Source organism: Hyla sarda, chromosome 3 (genome assembly GCF_029499605.1).
Source record: "Hyla sarda isolate aHylSar1 chromosome 3, aHylSar1.hap1, whole genome shotgun sequence".
NCBI classification, from domain to species: domain Eukaryota; kingdom Metazoa; phylum Chordata; class Amphibia; order Anura; family Hylidae; genus Hyla; species Hyla sarda.
The window spans coordinates 34819665-34845884 of record NC_079191.1 but is presented as its reverse complement, the minus strand read 5'-3'; the positions used below and the strand labels follow the sequence as shown (position 1 = coordinate 34845884).

Genomic DNA, 26220 nt, shown 5'->3' with positions numbered 1-26220 from the left:
GGTCAAACATAGTAATGTCAAAAAAACAGAACTGACGACATGTGACAGTAATGCTTTACTGAAAACATCTTATCCCCTATCCAAAGGATACGAGATAAGATGTTAGATCGCGGGATCCCGCCGCTGGGGACCATCGCAATCTCCGCGCGGCACTCTGTCATTTGTGCACTAAGAGAACTACGCTCCATGTCCGATGACTGCCGATGCCAGCTGCCACGCCCCCTCCATTCATGTATATAGGAGGGGGCTAGAATATAGCGTCATGCTACAAGCTTCCGTGTTCCGGACACCGCCGCGGTTGACGGCACGAAGATCACAGGGGTCCCCAGCACCCCTGTGAGTAGCCCTTTAAGATTCCAGTTTAATTACTGCTGCTGACTTGTTTGAAATTGTCCTGCTTGATCCCCAGCTTGCTGTGACTTCTGGCTCTACAGACCCCTGACTTGTATATCGCACTTTGATTCTGCTTTACCCTTGGCTTACTTTGACTCTTACTTCTATGGATTTGACCCTTGGCTTGTTACTAGTCTTTCCTTTGCTGTCTTCCAATTGTCAAAACGTTCTTATTGACTACACTTTGTCTCGACTTAATCTTAATTCTACTAATTTAGGCTATTCCACATGCAGCCAATCTAAGGAACTGGTACAGTAAAATCCACACATTTGTGAGGGGGTTTAAGGGTGTGTTCACACGTACGCAGATTTGATGCGCAAGATTTTCTGCTGCAGATTTCAATGTAAACTAAATGACTAAGCACAGTTTCTAATCTGCAGGTACAAATCCTGCGCATGAAATCTGCACAGGATCCTGTACGTGTGAACGTACCCTAAGGGTCTATTCACACGTAGAGTATTCTGTGCAGATTTGATGAGCAGGATTTTAAATTGTCTTCAGTCATAAGTGTCGGCAGATAAGAACCATTCGGCCCATCTAGTCTGTCCAATATTCTGAATACTATCAATAGTCCCTGGCCCTATCTTATATGAAGGATAGCCTTATGCTTATCCCATGCATGCTTAAAGGGGTACTCCACTGGAAAAAAAAATATTTTAAATCAACTGGTGCCAGAAAGTTAAACAGATTTGTAAATTATTTCTATAAAAAAAATCTTAATCCATCCAAATCCAATCCGTCCAGGGGAAAAGTTGCTGAGTTGCCCGTAGCAACCAATCAGATCACTTCTTTCATTTTTCAGAGGCCTTTTTAAAAAGGAAAGTAGTGATCTGATTGGTTGCTATGGGCAACTCAGCAACTTGTCCTGGATCGGTATTGATAAATCTCCCCCCTTGTGAATATATTAGAGGTCAGCTATCTGTGACGATTTGGGTCACTAATCTTTTACGTTGCAAATGTGATTGCAGAATTTTAGTCTAAAACACATGTAAAATAAGGGAGTGATTAAATCCTCATTTTAGGCGTACCTTGCCACTATAAAAAACGTTATGGAAAGCTTTTCTGTATATGCTGAGGCATCAGCTCCGGCAGATTCCTGTGTCCTTCAGACATTTCATTGTCCTCGATAAAGACTGAGATCTGCCATTCCCTTACATTATTAATTATGGATCTTTAAAGTTAATGCTCCTTCAGATTATAAAGTTTCCCAGAAATTGGTGCAAAAATTAGAGGAGGCTCGCAAATAGGTACAGACCCTTTGGTTCCATTTTGTTGTAGATATTAAAGAAATAGTGTACAATAAAAACGCAGAGGAAATTATTCGGAATTAGAGTCATAATATTTAGTTATAAAGCGGTCAGAAGTACAGGGCCACATAGCATCATGGGAAATAGTATAAAACAGCATCCAGGGCCAGAGCGGTTAAAGTTTGTGTCTACATCAGTGGTCTCAAATTGTAGCCCTCCAGATGCTGCAAAACTTCAACTCCAGGCATGTCCGGACAGCCGACTGTATGGCCTCCATGTTTTTTTTCACTATGATGATATAGAGGAGTGAGGGGATAGAGGAGGGAATAGAGAGGACTGTGCAGCTTTATCTGTATGGCCACAGGGTTCTCTCTATGATTATAGAGATAAGTACATGGAGGGGATAGAGAGGACTGTGCAGCTGTAACTGTATGACCACACTGTTCTATTTATTATTATAGAGATGAGTGCATGGAGGGGTTTAGAGAGAACTGTGCAGCTGTAACTGTATGACCACACTGTTCTATTTATTATTATAGAGATGAATGCAGGGAGGGGATAAAGAGGACTGTGCAGCTGTAACTGTATGGCCACACTGTTCTCTCTATGATTATAGAGATAAGTGCATGGAGGGGATAGAGAGAACTGTGCAGATGTGACTATAGGGCCACACTATTCTATTTATGATTATAGAGATGAGTGCATGGAGGGGATAGAGAGGACTGTGCAGCTGTAACTGTATGGCCACACTGTTCTATTTATGATTATAGAGATAAGTGCAGGGAGGGGATAGAGAGGACTGTGCAGCTGTAACTGTATGGCCACACTGTTCTATTTATGATTATAGAGATGAGTGCATGGAGGGGATAGAGAGAACTGTGCAGATGTGACTATAGGGCCACACTATTCTATTTATGATTATAGAGATGAGTGCATGGAGGGGATAGAGAGGACTGTGCAGCTGTGACTATAGGGCCACACTGTTCTATTTATGATTATAGAGATTAGTGCATGGAGGGGATAGAGAGAACTATGCAGCTGTAACTGTATGGCCACACTGTTTCTCTTTATGACCACAGAGATGCAGGGAGGGGATGGAGAGTTATGTAGATGTAACTGTACCATCACAAATCGCTGGACAATGATAAGGTAGAACAATTCAGGAGCATTCTTTGCAAACATTAAGGGGAGAGTAAGGCTATGTTCACATGAATCTCCATATCGCAAACTGCGTTTGCCAGCATAAACATGCGGGTGCTAGGACCGCACAGAAATGGTCTGTCTCATAGATGGCAATGCATTCCATGCGGTGTTCATTCTTTGTGCAGACACGGAAAATGACATTTTCGTGCGGGAAACATCTGGCACAGAAATTCTGCCATGTGCAGAAAGCAGACAAATCCTTTTTAATTCAATGGGACTCTGCTGCAGAGAAATTTCCGCGTGGACATTCCAACCGGAATTCCACACGTGTGAACTTGGCCTTTGTTCTGCTGTGGTGAGGGCAGGTCCAAACCTAAGGGGACGGTCACAGCTGTGACTGTTGCGATCCTATAACTGCATCACTGCCCCATCTATACAGAGCATGTACTGTATATTTCAGCTTTAGCAGACATCAAACACTTTGTTATCATTATACATACAGAATATATCATTTATTAGATAAAACAGGTTAAATAGAAGATTACAAGAAAGTTACAAGAAAAAGACTTGTAAAAGTCACCACAGCATTCTGTCTTCTAAGAATTCTTATTCATTGGACCTTGTCATTTTGGCGCTATGTTTGACTAGCCCCCCATTGCTGCTAGAAGTCCTTATCAATACAACCAGAAATGTCTTATCCAAGTAATTCATATACGGATCAAGAATCAAGGACTAAACCAACATAAGTGAATAATATTAAAATCTAGCAATCTTTATTCCTCAAGCTTTAAAGGGGTACTCCGCTGCTCAGCGTTTGGAACAAGCTGTTCCGAACGCTGGAGCCGGCGCCGGGAGCTTGTGACGTCATAGCCCCGCTCCCTCATGAAGTCACGCCCCCTCCCATAGACTTGCATTGAGGGGCGGGGCGTGTCATCATGAGGGGGCAGAGCTATGAAGTCACAAGCTCTTGGTACCGCCTCCAGCATGCTGAGCAGTGGAGTACCCATTTAAGAACATGGTAGCCAGGAGACGTAGGAAAAAACCCTTTTCAATTAAGGTGCTGCTGATGTCCAGTGCGAGGAGGATGTCCAGATTGAAGGTAAATGATCAAGCGGGAAAATGGAGTGTAGAACCACGCAGGATCAATTTATTAGGCAAAGTAAACAGGTATACACAGGATCACGTGTTTCGGGGGAAAGTGCCCCTTCTTCAGACACTGATCTGAAGAAGGGGGCGCTGTCCCCCTGAAACGCGTTATCCTGTGTATACTTGTTTACTTTGCCTAATAAATTGATCCTGCGTGGTTCTACACTCCATTTTCCAGCTTGATCATTTACCTTCAATCTGGACATCCTCCTCGCACTGGACCTCAGCAGCGCCTTACTTGAAAAGGGTTTTTTCCTACGTCTCCTGGCTACCATTTCCTCCAGACGGACTATGCCTCTCCTGCACCCTGGGCCAAGCAGCAGTCTCCAGTCTCCAACCCCACTGTGGGTTGATATGCAAGATTTCTACTCGCCTCAGGTGAGTACCCACTACCTACGGGCTCCGCAGGCCCACACACGCCTCGCTCACTCCTGTTCTTAGCCCATCCATCCCTACGGTATCACACAAGGCGCCTTTTGCCGGTCTTTCGTTTTCTCTTTTCTCCCTTTAAGAACATAACACTGTGCACGTTGTATTGTGCTAATGCATTTCAAGCCAGCAACAAGGCCTTGCTGTATGGGTAACCTTATGACCGTAAGGATAATCGTAAGACACCAAACACATACTGCACACACCAGGTTATTTGTTTTGCTCTTACCTTTAAAAAGGAATCCAAGGAGCCATTTTCCATATACTCTGTGATTATCATGACCGGTTTGCCTGTAAAGAACCAAAACATTTCCCAAGGTTACTTAAACATGAAACTGAAAGTTCTCCAAGACATGGAGGCCTACAGATTTTCTCACATGAACGCAATACAACAATTTTTTTTTACATGGTGGTTCTAAATATTTCAAACCAAACAACAAGGTAGGATATAATTACATTTACAGCTCAGTAAAAAATGATATTCTATTCTGAAAACCAAGTCCATGGATGAAGGGGGCTAGAGGGGTTTACTACTTTATATCTTATTTGGATCAAAATGATGCATTATTACATATTTATCTTACGCTCTATTCACACTTGTATTGCTATTTTCCTTCAAGCATTTTTTAACCCGGTGTTTAGAGTATATTGATGTGTATGAGGGGGTCCCTTACTTGAGACCCAACCTGTCCATGAATTCCAAGTGGAGTGGTACTTCATGTTACAATATTAATCGGTTCCAGGACAACCATTGTATGTTGTGACCATTGTATGTTGAGACCAGAACTCTATGGAAACCTGGTAATTGGTTCTAAAGCCCTAAAAATGTAATCCAAAATAGGAAAAAATATGGATAAAAAAGGAGATAACTAATACATACTGTATAAAGCAAGTCCTTACATATAAAAGTATGAAAGAGCTACTGGGAGCTGTGAATCACTGTCCATGTAGAGGACAGGAGCTTCTTCAGGGTCCTGTACAGTACACAGTGTCCTAAAAAAGTAAAATGGAGCCGCCCTCACCTGGTGTCCAAAGGAGCAGCTAACTGTGGCATAAGGCATATGGTTAAGAGCAGTACAGAACATGTAATACCACCCTGTACTGTAGGGAGGCGCTACCAGACAGCCAGACAGTGTATACGCTTCAGTAATACAGGGGTTTTACCAGTAAAATGCCCATTCTGATTGGTCAGATCTTCCAGCCATTGACATGTTTTTCCAGATCTGGACTGTCTGTGACATTGTATGTTAAAGGGGTATTCCAGGAAAAAAACTTTTTTCGTATATATATATATATATATATATATATATATATATATCAACTGGCTCCAGAAAGTTAAACAGATTTGTAAATTATCAGCTGCTGAAGTTGAGTTGTTCTTTTATGTCTGGCAACAGTGCTCTCTGCTGACATCTCTGCTTTTCTCGGTAACTGCCCTGAGTAGAAGAGGTTTGCTATGGGGATTTGCTTCTAAACTGGGCGGTTCCCAAGACACATGTCATCAGAGAGCACTTAGACAGAAAATAACAACTCAACTTCAGCAGCTCATAAGTACTGAAAGGATTAAGATTTTTTTTAATAGAAGTAATTTACAAATCTGTTCAACTTACTGGAGCCAGTTGATATATATAAAAAAGTTGTTTCCTGGAATACCTCTTTAAGTATGGTATCAAGTTACAATGGTCCAGAGGATAACACTGTTACAAATGTTATAACCTGAGGCCATTGTAAGTTGATCCTTTGTTCTGCGCTTAAGTTTTTATTTTGAAGGCTGGCTTCAAAATAAAAGAAAAAGTTATACTTACCTGCCCAGTCCCCCCGTCAGCACTTCATGCTCCATGTTTTTTTTCGATGCACATGAAATGCCTTCTCAGCCAATCATTTGCCACCGAGATGACCCACCATTTCCTAGTATCGAAATGTGGACCAAGAAGTGCTGATCAGTAGGGATTATGATGGATTATAATAGAGCTGTCACATCCAACATGGATTCTTAGCTTAGGAGGCTAAATATGGTAAATATTTCTATAGTAATGAAAAATGTGGAGATGAGTGTGAACGCTTCTTCCATTGCATGAAATAACGTTTGCCCTGTGCACAACTTGTTGTCTTCCTGCTTATCTGGGAGCAGCTTTCGGTTTGGTCTACAATTTATAAAGTAAGAACAGTCTGAGGTACCAGAATTCTTAGATTAAATGTAGTGTTTATTCTACGTAACAATGTTCCGGCCTCGCGGACCCTATCTGAGGCCAAACAAACATATGAACCCGCGTGTCTTGCATTTGTCTGTCTCTATTAAGACTCTGTGAGGTCGAAACATTGCCTCGCGTGCTTCTTCATTGCAGTCACACACTCCAAGATCATCACTTGGGGGAACACATTTTAATTTTGACATTTTAATGAGATCGATCCTCTTGTGTTCACAGATTGCTTATATCTGTTGGGATTTGCTATAAATCTTTTAGGCTTAATAGGCAAAGCAAAAGCTCTGTCACTTAGATCCCTCTTTTTTTCTTACTAAATAAGAACCAACCTTTTGTTGGTTGGCATTTAAAGAGCATATCTACCAAAAAACAATTCTACTACAAAAAGACTCTGCAGTAAATTTATATCTTTCATTTGCCTTCTTCTGCCAAGTTGTTAAAAAAACTAGATAAACCTAGAGAAACTGGAAAGAAATAAAAAGGGTGCGTTTTCATGATAATTAGGGGCTTTGCTATAGGGGTGCGGAGATAGCAGGAAGTCCATTGTGTAATGTCTATTTTTCTGTATTTTGTATTTTCTGCTTTGGGTCCTGTTCAGACATTGTGTATGTCTGAACAGTTTCTGTGTTAATTCTCCCTGGGATGGGAAGCATTAACCTTCCTGACTTCAGCACTGTTAGGATATTTAAGGCCTCTTCAGGTGCTGTACTGGGCTGGTAATTATACCTGTTACTCTGACCATGTTTGCATTATGTTCACTATGTCTGTTTGAGCACATGTATCCTGAGTTTTTACCAAGGCTATCTGTACTGTTTGATATATAGATTTTTAGCCTGCTTTGTTTTAGTACCTTTGTCGGGTTTTAGTATTCTTGTATTGTTCATTCTGCCTTGTGTTGCCAAGTCTGTGTTCACACTGTGCATTTGTCAGTCCTGTTTTTACCTTGTTTGATCCTGGATCTCCAAGAAGAGAATCTTGTTCTGAGCCTTGTGCTAATCCGTCTATCTAGGAGTGAGTTAGTTTTGTGTTAGTTTTGTGTGTTTCCTCCTAGGGTAGTATCCTGATCACTCTGTGGAGTGTGCCTGCAGGCTAGGAGCCTATTTGGCTTTAGTATTCATGTCCCTCCATGATTGGAGTGGGGTGTCCAGTGTGTTCCTTGTTCAGAGTCCAGTGTGAACAGAGCTCTTGATTTCCTGACCCATTTAGTGTTCTGACATTCAGTTAATCTGTTCATCCTCTTCATCTCTTGATTTTGTCTGCTGTAAACTTATCCTCATATCTAGTCTTGTTCAGATTATCATATCTGCTGTTATTCTTGATTCCGGTTTCTGAACTGTATGTTAGTACGCTATATTCTGTCTTGATATACCTGTTTGGAGTTTTGTAGTATTCCCGTTATGTTCCTGACTTGTTTCCCGACATGTACTGTTTGGCTTGTTTTGTTTGACTCTTACGACCATGCACTTTAGCGCAGGAAGGGACCAGCGCCCAGTTGTCATTAACCGCTAGGGTGTCTAGGCAAGTAGGCAGGGAGAGTGGTCTTAGGGACAGTTTTAGGGCTCACTACTCCCTATACTGGCCCTAAAATCATGACACATTGACTCTGGCATTGTACAGTAAATGACAGCCTAGTATATAGGCACCCAGATTTTGCTTTGGCATCCAGGAGCTTTAAGCTAAACATTTAGATGACACCCTATTAAACAGAATCCAGTCTTGTAATGGTTGCAATCTTGTAATGGTTGAGTTCTGTTTTTTCCCTACACTAGTATGCAACCTCTACAAACTGCATTATGTAAGCCTTCCTCTTTATCTACAGCTTGGGTGAGCTTTCCTCCATGTATGCTTTCCTCCATATGTACAGTCTGGGTGAGCTGTCCTCAATGTATGCTCTCCTGCCTATCTACAGCCTGGGTGAGCTGCTCTCCATGCTCCATTTATGTTCTCCTATCCATATACAGCCTGGGTGTGCTGTCCTCTATGTATGCTCTCCTGCCTATCTACTGCCTGGGTGAGCTGCCCTCCATGTATGCTCTTCTACCTATCTACAGCCTGGGTGAGCTGCCCCCATTATTTATGGTCTGCTACCTATCTACTGCATGGGTGAGCTCTCCCACATGTATGCTCTCCTCTCTATCTACAGCCTTGGTGAGCTGCCCTCCATGTATGCTTTTCCTGCTCTGCACAATATTAGCTAATGTGTAACCTCCTCCTCCCTGATGCTAATTATAATTTTTTTTAATTAAAGATTACTTAAAAAGTTGCTTCATTTTGCATTTGGGAAATAATAGAACAATAATAAAGCAGGGATGTCCATAATGACAGCTGCCTGTCTCCTGCTTATTGTTTATGCCATCTGCATTTCTCATTTCTTTAAAATAATTAAATAACATTGAAAGTAAAGCAGAGATGTCCATTGCCTTTAACCAAGCAAGGGGAAGACTTACCTATGTGTTAAGAATATATTTTGGTGGGAAATTGACCCTTAGTGTATCTAGCACAAACCTCTGCACTATTTTTTATGCATCCTTCTTATTGCTCCAAAAACTTCAGGACTTTATACTCCCAGTTATTTTCTACCAGGCACTGTATTTCCCTACTTACAGAACAAGAGTCTGTGAAAGCACAATATACCTTTGCCCTATCGACAGACACTTTTTATAAATAGTATTTCTCACAAAAAATCCTCATGTAATGTTTCATGACTTCATTCGTCCCATTTCTCTAAACAGCCCCATTTACCAGCTAATAGCCAATCCAGTAATGTTCAGCCAATGTGCCCGAAATTAGTGATACCTGCTAATTGATCGGCCACTTTTCTCAGCGGTGTCCTGGACAGATGGACGGACAGCTAATGGTTATGTGCTTCACGAGAGTAACACTTAAGATTTTAGTAGAACATCAGCCCTGCGGTAAGATGTTTCTTTTAATGATTCCCATCAAGCTGAAGGTCTAATTACTGACATTAGAATAAAACAATCACCGAGTCTATGGATTCCCCCCACTAATTGTAAAACAGATAGTGAGATAGACGTCCACATTAGTCTGTGCAATCACTGGAAATGACATTGTGCTAATTTACATATCCAATTAACTAACCCTTCATCAATCTGTTAGCAAGAGAGTCACGTGTTCTAACCTGAAAAATGGAGGCAACTCCAAAATGCATTGGGAAATTTATTGAATATCTTAATGGGATTCACTTATATATGCCAGATGTATATGGTCCAGAGGGTGCGCTGATGTTACTCATGGGCTGGTCAGGACACTGGCATGAAGGCATCCAAATGATTGTCCCATGCTTTGTCGGCTGATGCAATGACAGGGGGGCTGCATAGTAGGTGTGGATGGTAAGTCAGTAGTGTCTGGCGGAAGAATAGGTGGGGTGCACTACAACACAGTCTTTTACTTGGCAGCAAACCATCTAGTACATCAGTACTTAAAATACCATAATCTAACAAAATGGCTAGAGCAGGGAACCAGAATTAGGAAGTTAGGGTGTGGGGTCCCAAAAATAGTCTATGCATTGCTCTAGACTTTTTGGTAATACATCAAGGCACTGACTTCTGTGGGGTACAAACTGTCTGGCTCCCAGAAATAACAATAATACTCACTAAACTGAGCTGCAATGCCCACTGTGGGATGCAGGTCCTCTGTAATTTGTATCTTGGCAGACACAAAGTCTCTAAGCCCAGCCTGAAGACCTGAAAGGACCGATGTAGCTAGGTCCTAAAAGATTGTGTAAGAAAACTCTGTGTCTCCTAGGTTTCAGTTTATTCATGTTTATCTTGAACAAGATAGGGTTCCCAGCAGTACAGTATGGAACATGATGGACAAAGCAAGAGATATACGGCTGTTTAGGACTGGTAGTAGCAGCTTCCATTTTGGGAAATTCATACGAAACAAAGATTCATGTCTTTTTTTGAGCCCAAGATGATACTACAGGGAGAAAAAATAAGTCGACCCTTAAAGGAGAACTCCAGGATATAAAAATTGTCCCCCATACTTCCGGCAGTAAAAAAATAAAGATGTACATACCTTCCTCTGCTCCCCCGGGGCCTCCGGTAACCGGCTCCGGTCTCCGACGCAATCCTATTCTTGGTTGACGGTGGTCGGAGAGTCATACTGCGCTCAGCCAATCACCAGCTGCAGTGAAGTCCCGACTCGGCCGGCGATAGGCTGAGCGGCAGTGTGACGTTTTCGGCCCCGGCAGCAGGTGCCAGTGTAGTGAAGGATTTTGTGTCCTGAAGCATTCTCAGGGACTTCACTGCGGCCGGTGATTGGCTGAGCGCAGTATGACTCGCCGACCACCAGCAACCAGGAAGAGGATCGTGGCGGAGACCGGAGCTGGTTACCGGAGGCCCCGGGGGCAGCGGAGGAAGGTATGTACATCTTTATTTTTTTACTGCCGGCAGTATGGGGACAATTTCTATATTCTGGAGTTCTCCTTTAAATTTAATGATGTGAAGATCCACCTTTAGTAGAAATCACTTTCATTAAAGGGCTTATCCACTATGAGTTGATTTTAATACTTACCTGACAGCCAGTAATGTGCATGTTTAGGACGCGTTCCCTCTGAACACCTGAATAGTGATGTAATATCTGGGGCTGCACTGCAACCTTGGAAAACCTGAGACCACACTCATTTTGTAAGCTGTTATAAACACTGGGGCAAAGATCACACAAGAATTGTGAGACCAGACATCAAACACAGGTACAGACACTATATAATGAACTACACTAACTTCACTACACTAACTTTACAGCCCCTGTAGCACAGTCAAATAAAAAAAATGTAAAAAATCCTGGAGTACCCCTTTAAAGGGGTACTCTGCCCCTAGACATTTTATCCCCTATCCAAAGGATAGAGGATAAGATGTCTGATTGTGGGGGTCCCACCGCTGGGGACCCCCGTGGTCTCCCTGCTGCACCCGGCATTCGTTTAGAGTGTCGGGTGCAGGGCAGAGGCTAGTGACGGCACAATCATGCCCTGCTCGTGATGTCACAGCCACGCCCCCTCAATGCAAGTCTATGGGAGGGGGCATGATGGGCGTTACATCACAAGCAGGCGTGGCCGTGACGTCATGAGCCTCCGCCCTGCATTGCCAGTCATCTGGCACAGAGCAAAGTTCACTCCGTGCACCGTATGTCTGGGGTGCTGCAGCCGAGAACGCGGCGGGACCCCCACAATCGGACATCTTATCCCCTATCCTTTGGATAGGGGATAAGATGTTCAGGGGCGGAGTACCCCTTTAAGCTCATAGGCTGTCACTGAATATCATATATTGAAAAAAAAAAAAGCCTGGAGAGGGGGAAACTAGTGAAAAAAATCCAATATACAAGTCATATAATGGTCACAAATAGTGCTGCTCCTCATGTACTCAGGAGCTTGTTCTGGAAAGTTATCCGAAACGACAACTAGGCTTTAAGAGGCTTCACTTCTATGTACACAATGGAAAACATTGTAATTGGAAAACCCTGCCACGATATAAATCATACAGGATGGGTGATGGACCCGGCAACATCGAAAATTGTAGATTGATGTAAACTAAGTAGGAACAGTCAGGGATAAGCAATAACAGCGCTACAAAAAAAAGGGTTTTTATACGGCAGAAGATTAGCCGGACATCTGACAAGGGTCTAACGTGCGCCAAATAAATGGCATTTCACGTAATAAAAACGTACAGTGGTAAAACAAGTCTTCACATTCTCCTTTGTGTTACGACGCCCGGCCCCGCGCTCTTCCATCTCTGTCTTTATTACGGGATGAAAGGCAGCAGGTGTGTATACGGAGCAGGGCTCCATTTATAATGTTATATTAGTCTGGGATTTACATGGACAGATAAAAGCTGTCAGGCCTGATAAATGGTTCTCTTTACCGGATAGCAGATCTGCCATGTGACTTGCGCATAACAATCGGAGGTGCGGTAAGCACATTGTAAGTCAAAGAAAGGGTAACAATTTTACTAGTAATGCTGTAATTATTCTTTGTATTATTTTTTGGTTTGCTACAATGAATACAAAAACATTGTGTTCCGAGGTCCCTAGCCTTTTCTAGTGAGGCACTCTTCATAATGACTGGTCCCACATGGTAATTGAGCCCCACTGGGTACTTAACCTATGAGTCATATGGATCTTTCCCTAGTATTAACACTTGGTGGTATGGCTTTGTCCCCAAATAATATTCCAAATAACATAATAGTTGGACTATGTATGCACATTTAGTTAGATCCCTACCATACAGCTTATAGTCTGTAGAAGCTATGGCTAGTCATTTTCTAACCCAGTGTTACATGTAACAGTAACACTATAACAGAGCTAGCATGCAACAGTAACACTATAACAGAGCTAGCATGCAACAGTAACACTATAACGGAGCCAGCATACAACAGTAACACTATAACAGAGCCAGCCTGAAACGGTAACACTATAACAGAGTCAGCCTGCAAAAGTAACATTATAACAGAGCTAGCATGTAACAGTAACACTATAACAGAGCTAGCATGCAACAGTAACACTATAACAGAGCTGGCATGCAACAGTAACACTATAACAGATCTAGCATGCAACAGTTACACTATAACAGAGTCAGCATGCAACAGTAACACTATAACAGAGCTAGCATGCAACAGTAAACTATAACAGAGTCAGCCTGCAACAGTAACACTATAACAGAGTCAGCCTACAACAGTAACACTATAACAGAGTCAGCCTACAACAGTAACACTATAACAGAGCTAGCATGCAACAGTAAACTATAACAGAGTCAGCCTGCAACAATAACACTATAACAGAGCTAGCATGCAACAGTAACACTATAACTGAGTCAGTCTGCAACAATAACACCATTACAGAGCTAGCATGCAACAGTAACACTATAACAGAGCTGGCATGCAACAGTAACACTATAACAGAGCTGGCATGCAACAGTAACACTATAACAGAGCTAGCATGCAACAGTAACACTATAAAAGAGCTGGCATGCAACAGTAACACTATAACAGAGTCAGCCTGCAACAGTAACACTATAACAGAGCTAGCATGCAACAGTAACACTATAACAGATCTAGCATGCAACAGTAATACTATAACAGAGCTAGCATGCAACAGTAACACTATAACAGATCTAGCATGCAACAGTAATACTATAACAGAGCCAGCCTGCAACAGTAACACAATAACGGAGCTAGTATGTAACAGTAACACTATAACAGAGTCAGCCTGCAACAGTAACACTATAACAGAGCTAGCATGCAACAGTAACACTATAACAGAGTCAGCCTGCAACAGTAACACTATAACAGAGCCAGCCTGCAACAGTAACACTATAACAGAGCTAGCATGCAACAGTAACATTATAACAGAGCTAGCATGTAACAGTAACACTATAACAGAGCTAGCATGCAACAGTAACACTATAACAGAGTCAGCCTGCAACAGTAACACTATAATGGAGCTAGCATGCAACAGTAACACTATAACAGAGCTAGCATGTAACAGTAACACTATAACAGAGCTAGCATGCAACAGTAACACTATAACAGAGCTAGCATGTAACAGTAACACTATAACAGAGCTAGCATGCAACAGTAATACTATAACAGAGTCAGCCTGCAACAGTAACACTATAACAGAGCTAGAATGCAACAGTAACACTATAACAGAGCTGGCATGCAACAGTAACACTATAACAGAGCTAGCATGCAACAGTAACACTATAACAGAGCTAGCATGTAACAGTAACACTATAACAGAGCTAGCATGCAACAGTAACACTATAACAGAGTCAGCCTGCAACAGTAACACTATAACAGAGCTAGGATGCAACAGTAACACTATAACAGAGCTAGCATGTAACAGTAACACTATAACAGAGCTAGCATGCAACAGTAACACTATAACAGAGCTAGCATGCAACAGTAACACTATAACGGAGCCAGCATACAACAGTAACACTATAACAGAGCCAGCCTGAAACGGTAACACTATAACAGAGTCAGCCTGCAAAAGTAATATTATAACAGAGCTAGCATGTAACAGTAACACTATAACAGAGCTAGCATGCAACAGTAACACTATAACGGAGCTAGCATGCAACAGTAACACTATAACAGATCTAGCATGTAACAGTAACACTATAACAGAGCTAGCATGCAACAGTAACACTATAACAGATCTAGCATGTAACAGTAACACTATAACAGAGCTAGCATGTAACAGTAACACTATAACAGATCTAGCATGTAACAGTAACACTATAACGGAGCTAGCATGCAACAGTAAGGAGAAATGCCAAATATCAAATATTTCAAAATCTGAATTTTATCCAAACTTAGAACAATTTCACCACAGTAACCATGAAGAACTGACCCTAAACCCATTAACCCTAATCCATTATGTATCAGTTCATGACTTGGCCATGAATGGGCACTAACAGAATCAAAAACTTTATATATGTTCTACATCTTGGCAAAACATTAACTTTTCTAATATACTTCATAAAAAATGTTATCTCCTTTTTTATAGAAATTCTGACTTATAAAAAAAAAAAGACCACTAAGGGTCCCTCTACCATCCAGGAAATAATCTAGTCCAACTGCAGCATCATCTTTGTCCCAGCTGAAGCACAGGCTGGGACAAAGTCCAGGAAGTGAGGGCTGGACTAGCACTCCTCTGTGCTCACTCCTGTCCTATCAGACTGCAGCATGAAAACAGAGAGAAGGGGGGTTACAGAGCAGCCTGCAGTGATTGGATGATGAGACCCAGCACAGCACAGCAGACTCAGGGAGGAAGTGAATGCCTTGTGAGTGGGGGGGGGGGGGGCGGGGTCAGTGCTTGTCTCGGACACTCCACTTCCTGAGCAGTGGATGTCAGAATGAGTGAAAGCTAGACACCTATAAAGACATGTTAAGAATCTGCATGACCTAGTGAGTAACCTATAGAAGCATTATTATTATTTCTGTGATATGACAGGTACGCTTTAACTTGTCTTGGCTATGGGTAAAGTTCTTCTGTACGAGTGGTAGGACCACCAGCACTGTAATATATATATATATATATATATATATATTTCTCTAGGATTCTATATCAGAGGGCCTACGTGAAGCTCTGTCATATGGCCCCTACCTATCTACCATGGGCCATTTATAACACTGGTATAACAAGACAGGGCCTGGGTGCAACTGTTTTCTCTGCACCCCCATAGCTTCATCCCTGTTCTGTATACTGACAGGCAGTGAAGATGTTAACCCAGAGGCTGACAGAGATGGTGGCCTTTCGTTTCTATTAATAAAGCAGGAATGATTATAGAATATTTGGCCGTGGTCCCTATCTTCAGATTGTTTCCCGTAATTTTATGTCTCTGCTTAAAAGGCAATGAAAGCTTTTTCATGTTATTCTTTCTCCCTCACCTTGCGGAATGGAGGCAGGTGCACCTGCATTGACCTCCCTCACTCCAGAGAGGCTGCAATTTAGCAGAAACTGAAATTATTTTCTTTATCATCGGCAATATTGGAATTCATTTGGAACAAGCGGAATCTGCTAAGAAGCCAAATGATGGGGATAGAAAAATTTCCAGGGTAGTGAATTAAACCTGTGTGTAGTCCAGTGTGCCCCCAGCTGTTGCAAAACTACAACTCCTTGCGGAATGGAGGCAGGTGCACCTGCGTTGACCTCCCTCACTCCAGAGAGGCTGCAATTTATCAGAAACTGAAATTATTTTCTTTATCATCAGCATTATTGGAATTAATTTCGAACAAGCGGAATCTGCTAAGAAGCTAAGTGATGGGGATAGAAAAATTTCCAGGATAGTGAATTAAACCTATGTGTAGTCCAGTGTGCCTCCAGCTGTTGCAAAACTACAACTCCCATCATGCCCGGACAGCCTTCGGCTGTCCGGGCATGATGGGCGTTGTATTTTTGCAACAGCTGCAGTTATACTGGTTGGGTAACACTGGTATAGTCCCAATATGTCCCGGTTAGAGGGCAATTTATTCGAAACATGAGTATAATAATAATTGGCAGTAATATAATATTCTCAGGGGGAGGGGAGTTCTGGATTGTTACTTCCGGTATATGGTTGCCTACGCACATATAGAAAAATTGCATATAGTGAAAGTAAAGTAAAATGGCAATGCAATTCTATTATCTAAAGCAGGGCAGGTTAGAAGGGTAAGCAGAAAAGGGGGCTGCCATTAAATAGAGGGGCAATTTCTGCCTAAAGAAGATTGGGGGAAAAAATGGGACTTTATTGGAGGCGCTGCTGTTGTGTTTTACTTATTCAGGTACGTTAGAGACCGTCACATTTAATGGTTTAAAGGGACCGACAGGTTTTGCGTGCACTTGCGCCTTCCTCAGACCATATAAATAAAAACACCTCCCGGTATGTGAAGCGTAGTTTGATCTCCTCCCGGTTTGTGGAGCGTAGTTCAATAGCTTCCCGTTTCTTGAGCAAAGGCTGTCTGGGCATGCTGGGAGTTGTAGTTTTGCAACAACCGGAAGCACCCTGGTTGGGAAACACTGCTGTAAGTTGTACTATGCTAGGCCATCTCTAACAAAAGAGTATCCATGGGGTGCTAACTGTGAGCAGATACAGATGTTATACTGATACTGACAAAAGTTAGAGATAATAACCTGAATATGGCTAAAAAAGAATGAATGGAGGGGGTGTGGCGTGAAGTCACATCTCTCGCCGCGAGAACCCAGCGTTCAAAATAGACTGTTTAGAATGCCGGGTGCTGCACGTAGATCGCAGAAGGTCCCAGAGGCGGGATCCCCGTGATCAGACATCTTATAACCTATCCTTTGGATAGGGGATAAGATGTCTAAAGGCACAGTAACCCTTTAAGGGGAGCCAAGCATCTAATTTTACCATATATAATGCATGAAAATGCGTTATACAGGTATATATGGTAAAATATACCTTGTTCACACTGGTGTGGTGCTGTGCGGTGTCCGTTACTGCCGTGGCGCCGTGTCTGCGGGGGGGTGTGGCCCATAGACTGGTTTGAGTGGCATTGGGGCCGCTCTGCCGGTGGGTCGTTCCCCCCTGTGGGCATTGGTGTCGCGGCGGTGGTGGTCGCCGCTCGGTGCTGCGCCATTTTATGCTAGGGACGTTAGGGACCCACTCTAAATAGGTGGCCTTGACGTGGCGAGTGGGCTTGTACTTTTTGATCAAAAATGTATACTAACAACCTGTTAGTTTTTGATATTATGCTGAGAAGCAATCAGATCATTATACAAGATTGTAGATGTGCACCATGTCTGTTTTTCTACCCGAATTCACATTGTGATTTCTATCCCCTCTTTTTTTTTTTTGTTTGAACATGTTGTCTGCACTCTTCCCCACCCCCTCAGCCCAACCCTATATAAGTAGTAGTTAGCTACACATGGGTCATTTCTTTCCTAGCAGCCTCCCAGTCTGACTGGGAGAGCAAGGTAAGTGAGCCATTACACCTTGTTCACACTGGTGTGGTGCTGTGCGGTGTCCGTTACTGCCGTGGCGCCGTGTCTGCGGGGGTGTGTGGCCCATAGACTGGTTTGAGTGGCATTGGGGCCGCTCTGCCGGTGGGTCGTTCCCCCCTGTGGGCATTGGTGTCGCGGCGGTGGTGGTCGCCGCTCGGTGCTGCGCCATTTTATGCTAGGGACGTTAGGGACCCACCCTAAATAGGAGGCCTTGACGTGGCGAGTGGGCTTGTACTTTTTGATCAAAAATGTATACTAACAACCTGTTAGTTTTTGATATTATGCTGAGAAGCAATCAGATCATTATACAAGATTGTAGATGTGCACCATGTCTGTTTTTCTACCCGAATTCATATATGGTAAAATGTTCTTCCTCACCATCCCTGGAAGGCATTCCTGTCCACAGGGATAGTGAGGATAAAAAGTTAGTATGTCTTCCCTGCTGGTCCCGTAAATAGTCCCCTGGGCGGGGACTTGGGGAGCTATACTTACCTCGTCCCGTCGGCTGCGCTATAATCACACCCTCTCCGCATGATTGACAGCCCTCGTTGCCGCTCTGCTTCATCTGCTTAGGAAACAGAGCGGTGATGCTGGCTGTCCATCAAGCGGAGAGGGCGCGATTACAGCTGACAAGATCAGGACTAGGTAAGTATAGCTCCCCGTCCAGGGGACTACTTACACAGGCGGTGGGGGAGACTTCATATCAAACTTCATATCCTCACCATCCCTGTGGGCAGGAACGTCCCCCGAGGAAGAAGAGGATTAAAGGGGTTATCAAGGAAAAAAACTTTTATATATATATATATATATATATATATATATATATATATTAACTGGCTCCAGAAAGTTAAACAGATTTGTAAATTACTTCTATTAAAAAATCTTAATCCTTTCAGTACTTATGAGCTGCTGCAATTGAGTTGTTTTTTTTTCTGTCTAAGTGCACTCTGATGACACTTGTCTCGGGAACTGTCCAGAGTAGAAGCAAATCCCCATAGCAAACCTCTTCTACTCTGTGCAGTTCCCGAGACAAGCAGAGATGTCAGCAGAGAGCACTGTTGCCAGACAGAAAAGAACAACTCAACTTCAGCAGCTGATAATTATTGGAAGGATTAAGATTTTTTTAATAGAAGTAATTTACAAAACTGTTTAACTTTCTGCAGCCAGTTGATATAAAAAAAAAATAAAAAAAAAGTTTTCCCTGGAATATCCCTTTAAGATCTTACCATATATAATGTGCTGTCTGTCGTTATATATGGTAAAATCTTCCAGAAATCAAAGATCCTAATAACTGTGACAGTTGAGCATAATCAGGGGTTGTACATCATTGAACTGACATTTTACCCAACACTATTGAAGGAATAGAAGACGGACTCTTTGGGGGATATTTATTCGGTAAGAATCCTACATGATTTCTCACTGCAGCAAACAATTATCCTTTTGACTGTCCTACAAGTATATCCTCACCGAGGGGCCCGCACTTAATCTTATTGTCTTTTCCCTGTCGGCTTTTATTTCTGGATTTCAGTCGGTAACCCTAGTGTCAATTGAATATTGATTTTTTAATACATTTTCTAAGTAGCTGGCACCGTGCCACAGCAGAGGAGTAGGTGAAGGGGTGCGTGTCTGATCAAAGCCACAGATCAGCGTAACCAGATTAACAAATCAGCACAGTTATGACAGGAATGGTCAGAGGATACAGACATAAATCCTCAGCCGCACTGTCTTTAAAGACACATCGCACAGCGGAAAAAAGGGTGGAACGTAGAAAAAACATTCGGACTGAACTGATTTCCCGACTTTTTTTTTTATCATTAAATGGGTACTCCGCCCCTAGACATCTTATCCCCTATCCAAAGGATAGGGGATAAGATGTCTGATCGTGGGGGTCCCACTGTTGGGGACCCCCGCAATCTCCCTGCTGCACCTGGCGTTCGATTAGAGCGTTGGGTGCAGCGCTGGAGGCTCGTGACGTCACGGCCGTGCCAGTGACATCACGGCCGTGCCCCCTCAATGCAAGTCTATGGGAGGGGGCGTGACGGACGTCACGCCCCCTCCCATAGACTTGCATTGATGGGGCATGGCCGTGACATCACGAGCGGGGTGCAGCCGCGACGTTACGAGCCTCCGTATCGCCAGTCATCAAGAACGGAGTGAAGTTTGCTCCATGCATCAGATGTCTGGGATGCCTACATCGCGGAGGTCCCCAGTGGCGGGACCCCCGCGATCAGACATCTTATCCACTATCCTTTGGATAGGGGATAAGAGGTCTAGGGGCGGAGTACCCCATTAAGGCATGTTCACACCGTGAGTTTTTGGCCGTACTTTCTGGCTCATTATTTCGGCTGATGCATCTTACTTACAGCGGCAAATAATGAACATGCTCCTTATTAGGCATTACGGACATGAATACAATGTGTACACTGACGTCAGTAAGAACGAGGGTAGAAAAGGGGTAGAAATGATTCTATTTATTTGAATGGGACAGTTCACATTCATCCGCTGCCTCAATATGGACGCTGGATCATCGGACACGCCTTACAGCCCCATTCGGCCTAAATTAATAATGACCACCGGATCCTAAAAAACTGATGCCAAATAATGCACTTGGCAAAACATCTGACTAATAGGACCATGCCCTTTATTTTACGGCTGTAAAAGAATATAGTAGCCTGTATTCTGGAGCTTGTTGGCTTGTTGACTTCTGTGGGCATGCTCTGCGACCTGTACAGAGGTCAGTGTGCAGGGAGGGGGAGAAGAGAGGCTGTAACCATTATCTATTGGTGGTAGATCCTGTGTTATCTATATACTAGTGTCACCTGTTATTGTGCTCTTGCCTGTGATGGCTACTAAGGAGTAGCGTTGGGTGCGAATATTCAAATTTTCATTGCGAATATCGCGAATTCACAAATCTTGCGAATATATTCGCTATATATATTCGAAATTACGAATATTCACTTTTTTCCGCATATGCGCATATTCCTTCTTTTCACTTGTGGGCCAATTAGAATTATGCAAATACACTTGTCAGAGGTTGTCAACAACATCCCTAGCAACCAATAGTAAAGTTGCCCACCCCCTCACTGTTTTCTTCCTCGAATACGCGAATATGCAAATATGCGAATATAACAAAAACGCGAAATTCCCGAATATAGGACGAATATTCGTCTATATATTCGAGAAAATATCGCAAATTCGAACATGGCCAATGCCGCTCATCACTAGTAAGGAGAATAGTTTTCTTTACAGAACAGGATGTGATAGCCTATGATATTGCTCAGTGGTCTTTGTCAAAACTGCAAGATTATTATTATTATTTATTTATTTTTGCTCCCACACATCAATTCGACACATAATGAAAGAGCCAAACAGACCCTGAACAGGTCACAACACAACTGACACCACCGAGTCCCGGCAGAGCCCAATGACTTGAATGGGGGTTGTTGGGGGTCCAGTATCGGACATGGAGTATTTCTTTCTACACTCAACTCCCATCCTCCCAACAGACTAAGCCTAAGTAAGGGGGGCTTCTCACCATGATTTCACTGTGCGGCTTCCGGATCCGGTTGGGGGGAGCGAAAACCGGGTGCTCCCGTATCCCAGCCGGGCCCGGCACGTATCTAATTCATTTCAATGAGCCGACCGGAGTCAAGCGGTGACTCCGGGTGGCACATAGACTTTGTCATTGACAGGGGAGGACATTAGTAAAAATGTTAAAGGGGTACTCCGGTGGAAAACATTTGGTGCAAGAAAGTTAAACAGATTTGTAAATGACTTCTACTAAAAAATCTTTACCCTTCCAGTGCTTTTTAGCAGTTGTATGCTACAGAGGAAATTATTTTCTTTTTGAATTTCTTTTTTGTCTTGTCCACAGTGCTCTCTGCTGACACCTGATGCCCGTATTGGGAACTGTCCAGAGCAGGAGAAAATCCCCATAGCAAATCTCTCCTGCTCTGGACAGTTCCTGACACGGACAGAGGTTTCCGCAGAGAGCACTGTGCACAAGACAAAAAAATAGAAGAATTTCCTCTGTAACATACAGCTGCTAAAAAGTACTGGAAGGGTAAAGATTTTTTTAATAGAAGTCATTTACAAATCTGTTTAACTTTCTGGCATCAGTTCATAAAAAAAAAGTTTTCCACCGGATTACTCCTTTATTTGACTGCCAGCAGATATACAGCCTATAGTATCATCTTACATATATCTGCATAAATGTATATAAATAATATACCTTACAACAAGAAGTAAAATGACAACTTACACTTGGTGACTACTCCTTCCAGTCTTATTATGTTCGGATGGTCAAACTGGCCCATGATACTGGCTTCTCCTAAAAAGTCCCTCCTCTGCTTCTCGGCATATCCAACCTTTAGACTCTTGATGGCGACACAGATTTCTCTTTTACTGGGTAGCTTGAGGCGCCCGCTGCACACTTCTCCAAACTCCCCTGTGGAGACATGAAACAGATGGTATCGGACAATCGTATATATGTGCTGTTCAACCATCGCACAACTAAAAGAACATTCTATACCCAATACATATAATGGATATACATTCTATACCCAATACATATAATGGATATACATTCTATACCCAATACATATAATGGATATACATTCTATACCCAATACATATAATGGATATACATTCTATACCCAATACATATAATGGATATACATTCTATACCCAATACATATAATGGATATACATTCTATACCCAATACATATAATGGATATACATTCTATACCCAATACATATAATGGATATACATTCTATACCCAATACATATAATGGATATACATTCTATACCCAATACATATAATGGATATACATTCTATACCCAATACATATAATGGATATACATTCTATACCCAATACATATAATGGATATACATTCTATACCCAATACATATAATGGATATACATTCTAAACCCAATACATATAATGGATATACATTCTATTCCCAATACATATAATGGATATACATTCTATTCCCAATACATATAATGGATATACATTCTATACCCAATACATATAATGGATATACATTCTATACCCAATACATATAATGGATATACATTCTATACCCAATACATATAATGGATATACATTCTATACCCAATACATATAATGGATATACATTCTATACCCAATACATATAATGGATATACATTCTATACCCAATACATATAATGGATATACATTCTATTCCCAATACATATAATGGATATACATTCTATGCCCAATACATATAATGGATATACATTCTATTCCCAATACATATAATGGATATACATTCTATACCCAATACATATAATGGATATACATTCTATACCCAATACATATAATGGATATACATTCTATACCCAATACATATAATGGATATACATTCTATTCCCAATACATATAATGGATATACATTCTATTCCCAATACATATAATGGATATACATTCTATACCCAATACATATAATGGATATACATTCTATACCCAATACATATAATAGATATACATTCTATTCCCAATACATATAATGGATATACATTCTATACCCAATACATATAATGGATATACATTCTATACCCAATACATATAATGGATATACATTCTATTCCCAATACATATAATGGATATACATTCTATACCCAATACATATAATGGATATCTGCATTGGGTTTGGCTATTCATATGAGAATGTCCCTGTCTATATTCTCTAGCATGGTGTTTTCCAACCAGGGCGCCTCCAGCTGTTGCAAAACTACAACTCTGGGCATGATGGGAGTTGTAGTTTTGCAATAGCTGGAGGCACCCTGGTTGGAAAACACTGCTCTACGAGGATGCAGTATTAGAGACCTCTTTGCCAATTTGTATAATACATTTCTCTGCATTGAAACTGTAACACAAAGAAGGGTATCTTAGGGTATGTCCAATGCTCCCATAGACAATGAGTCGGGGCCCTTTTCCTAAAATCGCAAGGGTCACAGAGGTCGGACCCCTTCTGCGATCAGAGCAATTTGTGTGGTCTAAATGTGCTACCATCTCCGGACTTGTCTCCCATCAAGCACATCTAGGACATCAATTGTGCAGGGTACTGCCAGCAATGGGACATGATGATTTGCGTGCCCGAATGCTTTCAGCGTGGCAGAACATTCCTCAGGCAGCCATTATTAACCCCATTGATAGCATGCCAAGGTGTTTATGTGCGTGTATTTCTGTGCATATGGCACTCATACTCCATACTAAACAAATCGAGATATTTTGAATATTTTGTTTCCGTTTTTCATCGATTGCATATCATTTACACCTCAATCCTGTGATTCCATAATACAACAACTTCTTGGTGTTGCAATTTCAATGGTGAAGAGTCTAGATAGACAGCAAGATGGATGTGAGATAGATAGATAGATAGATAGATAGATATGAGATAGATAGATATGAGATGGATAGATAGATAGATAGATAGATATGAGATAGATAGATAGATATGAGATAGATAGATAGATAGATAGATAGATAGATATGAGATAGATAGATAGATATGAGATAGATAGATATGAGATAGAAAGATAGATATGAGATAGATAGATGGATAGATAGATATGAGATAGATAGATAGATAGATATGAGATAGATAGATAGATAGATAGATAGATAGATAGATATAGGATAGATAGATAGATAGATAGATAGATAGATAGATAGATAGGGGTAAAAAGGGGGTCACATTGACTGTGTTGCCAAACTACATCTCCCTTGAGCTCTCTGGCCGTACTACGATTTGTAGTTTTACACACATGGAGGCCCCCTGGTTGAAAAACACAGATCTACAGTATATAACAGTCTGGGAAACTGGGAAAGAGCAGCTAGTAACATAGTTCATAAGGTTGAAAAAAAGAGTCCATCAAGTTCAACCTATAACCCTAATGAGACCCTACTGAGTTGATCCAGAGGAAAGCAAAAAACCCTCATACTAGAGGTAAAAATTCCTTCCCGACTCCAAATATGGCATCAGAATAAATCCCTGGATCAACGTTCTGTCCCTATAAATCTAGTATACATAACCTGTAATGTTATTATTCTCCAAAAATGCATCCAGACCCCCTTTTGATCTCTTTTACAGAGTTCACCATGACACCTCCTCAGGTAGAGAATTCCACAGTCTCACTGCTCTTACAGTAAAGAACCCTCGTCTGTGCTGGTGTAGGAACCTTCTTTCCTCTAGACGTAGAGGATGCCCCCTTGTTATAGATACAGTCCTGGGTATAAATAGATCATGGGAGAGATCTCTGTACTGTCCCCTGATATATTTATACATAGTTATTGGGTCTCCCCTAAGCCTTCTTTTTTCTAAACGAAATAACACTAATTCTGATAATATTTCTGGGTACTGTAGTCCTCCCATTCCCCGTATTATTCTGGTTGCCCGTCTTTGAACCCTCTCCAGCTCCACTATATCTTTCTTGTACACTGGTGCCCAGTACTGTACACAGTATTCTATGTGTGGTCTGACTAGTGATTTGTACAGCGGTAGAATTATTTCCTTGTCGTGGACATCTATGCCCCTATTGATGCACTCCATGATTTTATTTGCCTTGGCAGCAGCTGCCTGACACTGGTCACTACAGCTAAATTTATTGTTAACTAAGACTCCTAAATCCTTTTCCATGTCAGTCGTCCCAAGTGTTCTCCCATTTAATACATAATCCCAGCCCGGATTTTTCCTCCCCATGTGCACTACTTTACATTTATCAGTGTTGAACCTCATCTGCCACTTCCCAGCCCAAACCTCCAACCTATCCAGATTTGTAACAGTGCACTGTCCTCTATTGCCTGGGTTCTCAAACTGGGGTATGCCACAGGTTGTTTGGGGGTACGCGAAAGCCCTGACAAATACCAGCCATGCATTGGCCAGTATTTGTCAGCGCATAGCCGTGGCAGCTCACTGTAAAGTAGTGCGGCCTGAGCTGCGGCCACTGTAAGTGAGCTGCGTGGTTGCCGGGGAGACGTGTGACCTCCCCTGACATTGCGCGGAGTTGCTGCACAGCCCAGGAGGACGTCACACGTCAGTGCGGCCCGCCGAACGGGACATGCTGCGTCGAGGAACACCTAACAGGGGACCACAGGACGCCAGGAAAAAAAAAGTTAAAGCAACTGTATGGACCGGAGGGAGGACTGTATGGGACGGAGCACAA

General features: G+C 42.2%; 1 protein-coding gene across 3 annotated transcripts in view; it reads right to left on the bottom strand.

The window, feature by feature from the left end:
• LOC130361268 (ephrin type-A receptor 3-like) overlaps positions 1 to 26220 on the bottom strand; it is a 319464-nt gene that overhangs the window by 41337 nt on the left and 251907 nt on the right. For all 3 annotated transcript variants that reach the window (XM_056564047.1, XM_056564048.1, XM_056564049.1), the window contains 2 exons: positions 22288 to 22473; positions 4589 to 4650 (listed from right to left, as the gene is read on the bottom strand). In XM_056564047.1, the coding sequence (XP_056420022.1) occupies positions 4589 to 4650; positions 22288 to 22473 (248 nt within the window). The remainder of the gene's footprint in view (positions 1 to 4588; positions 4651 to 22287; positions 22474 to 26220) is intronic.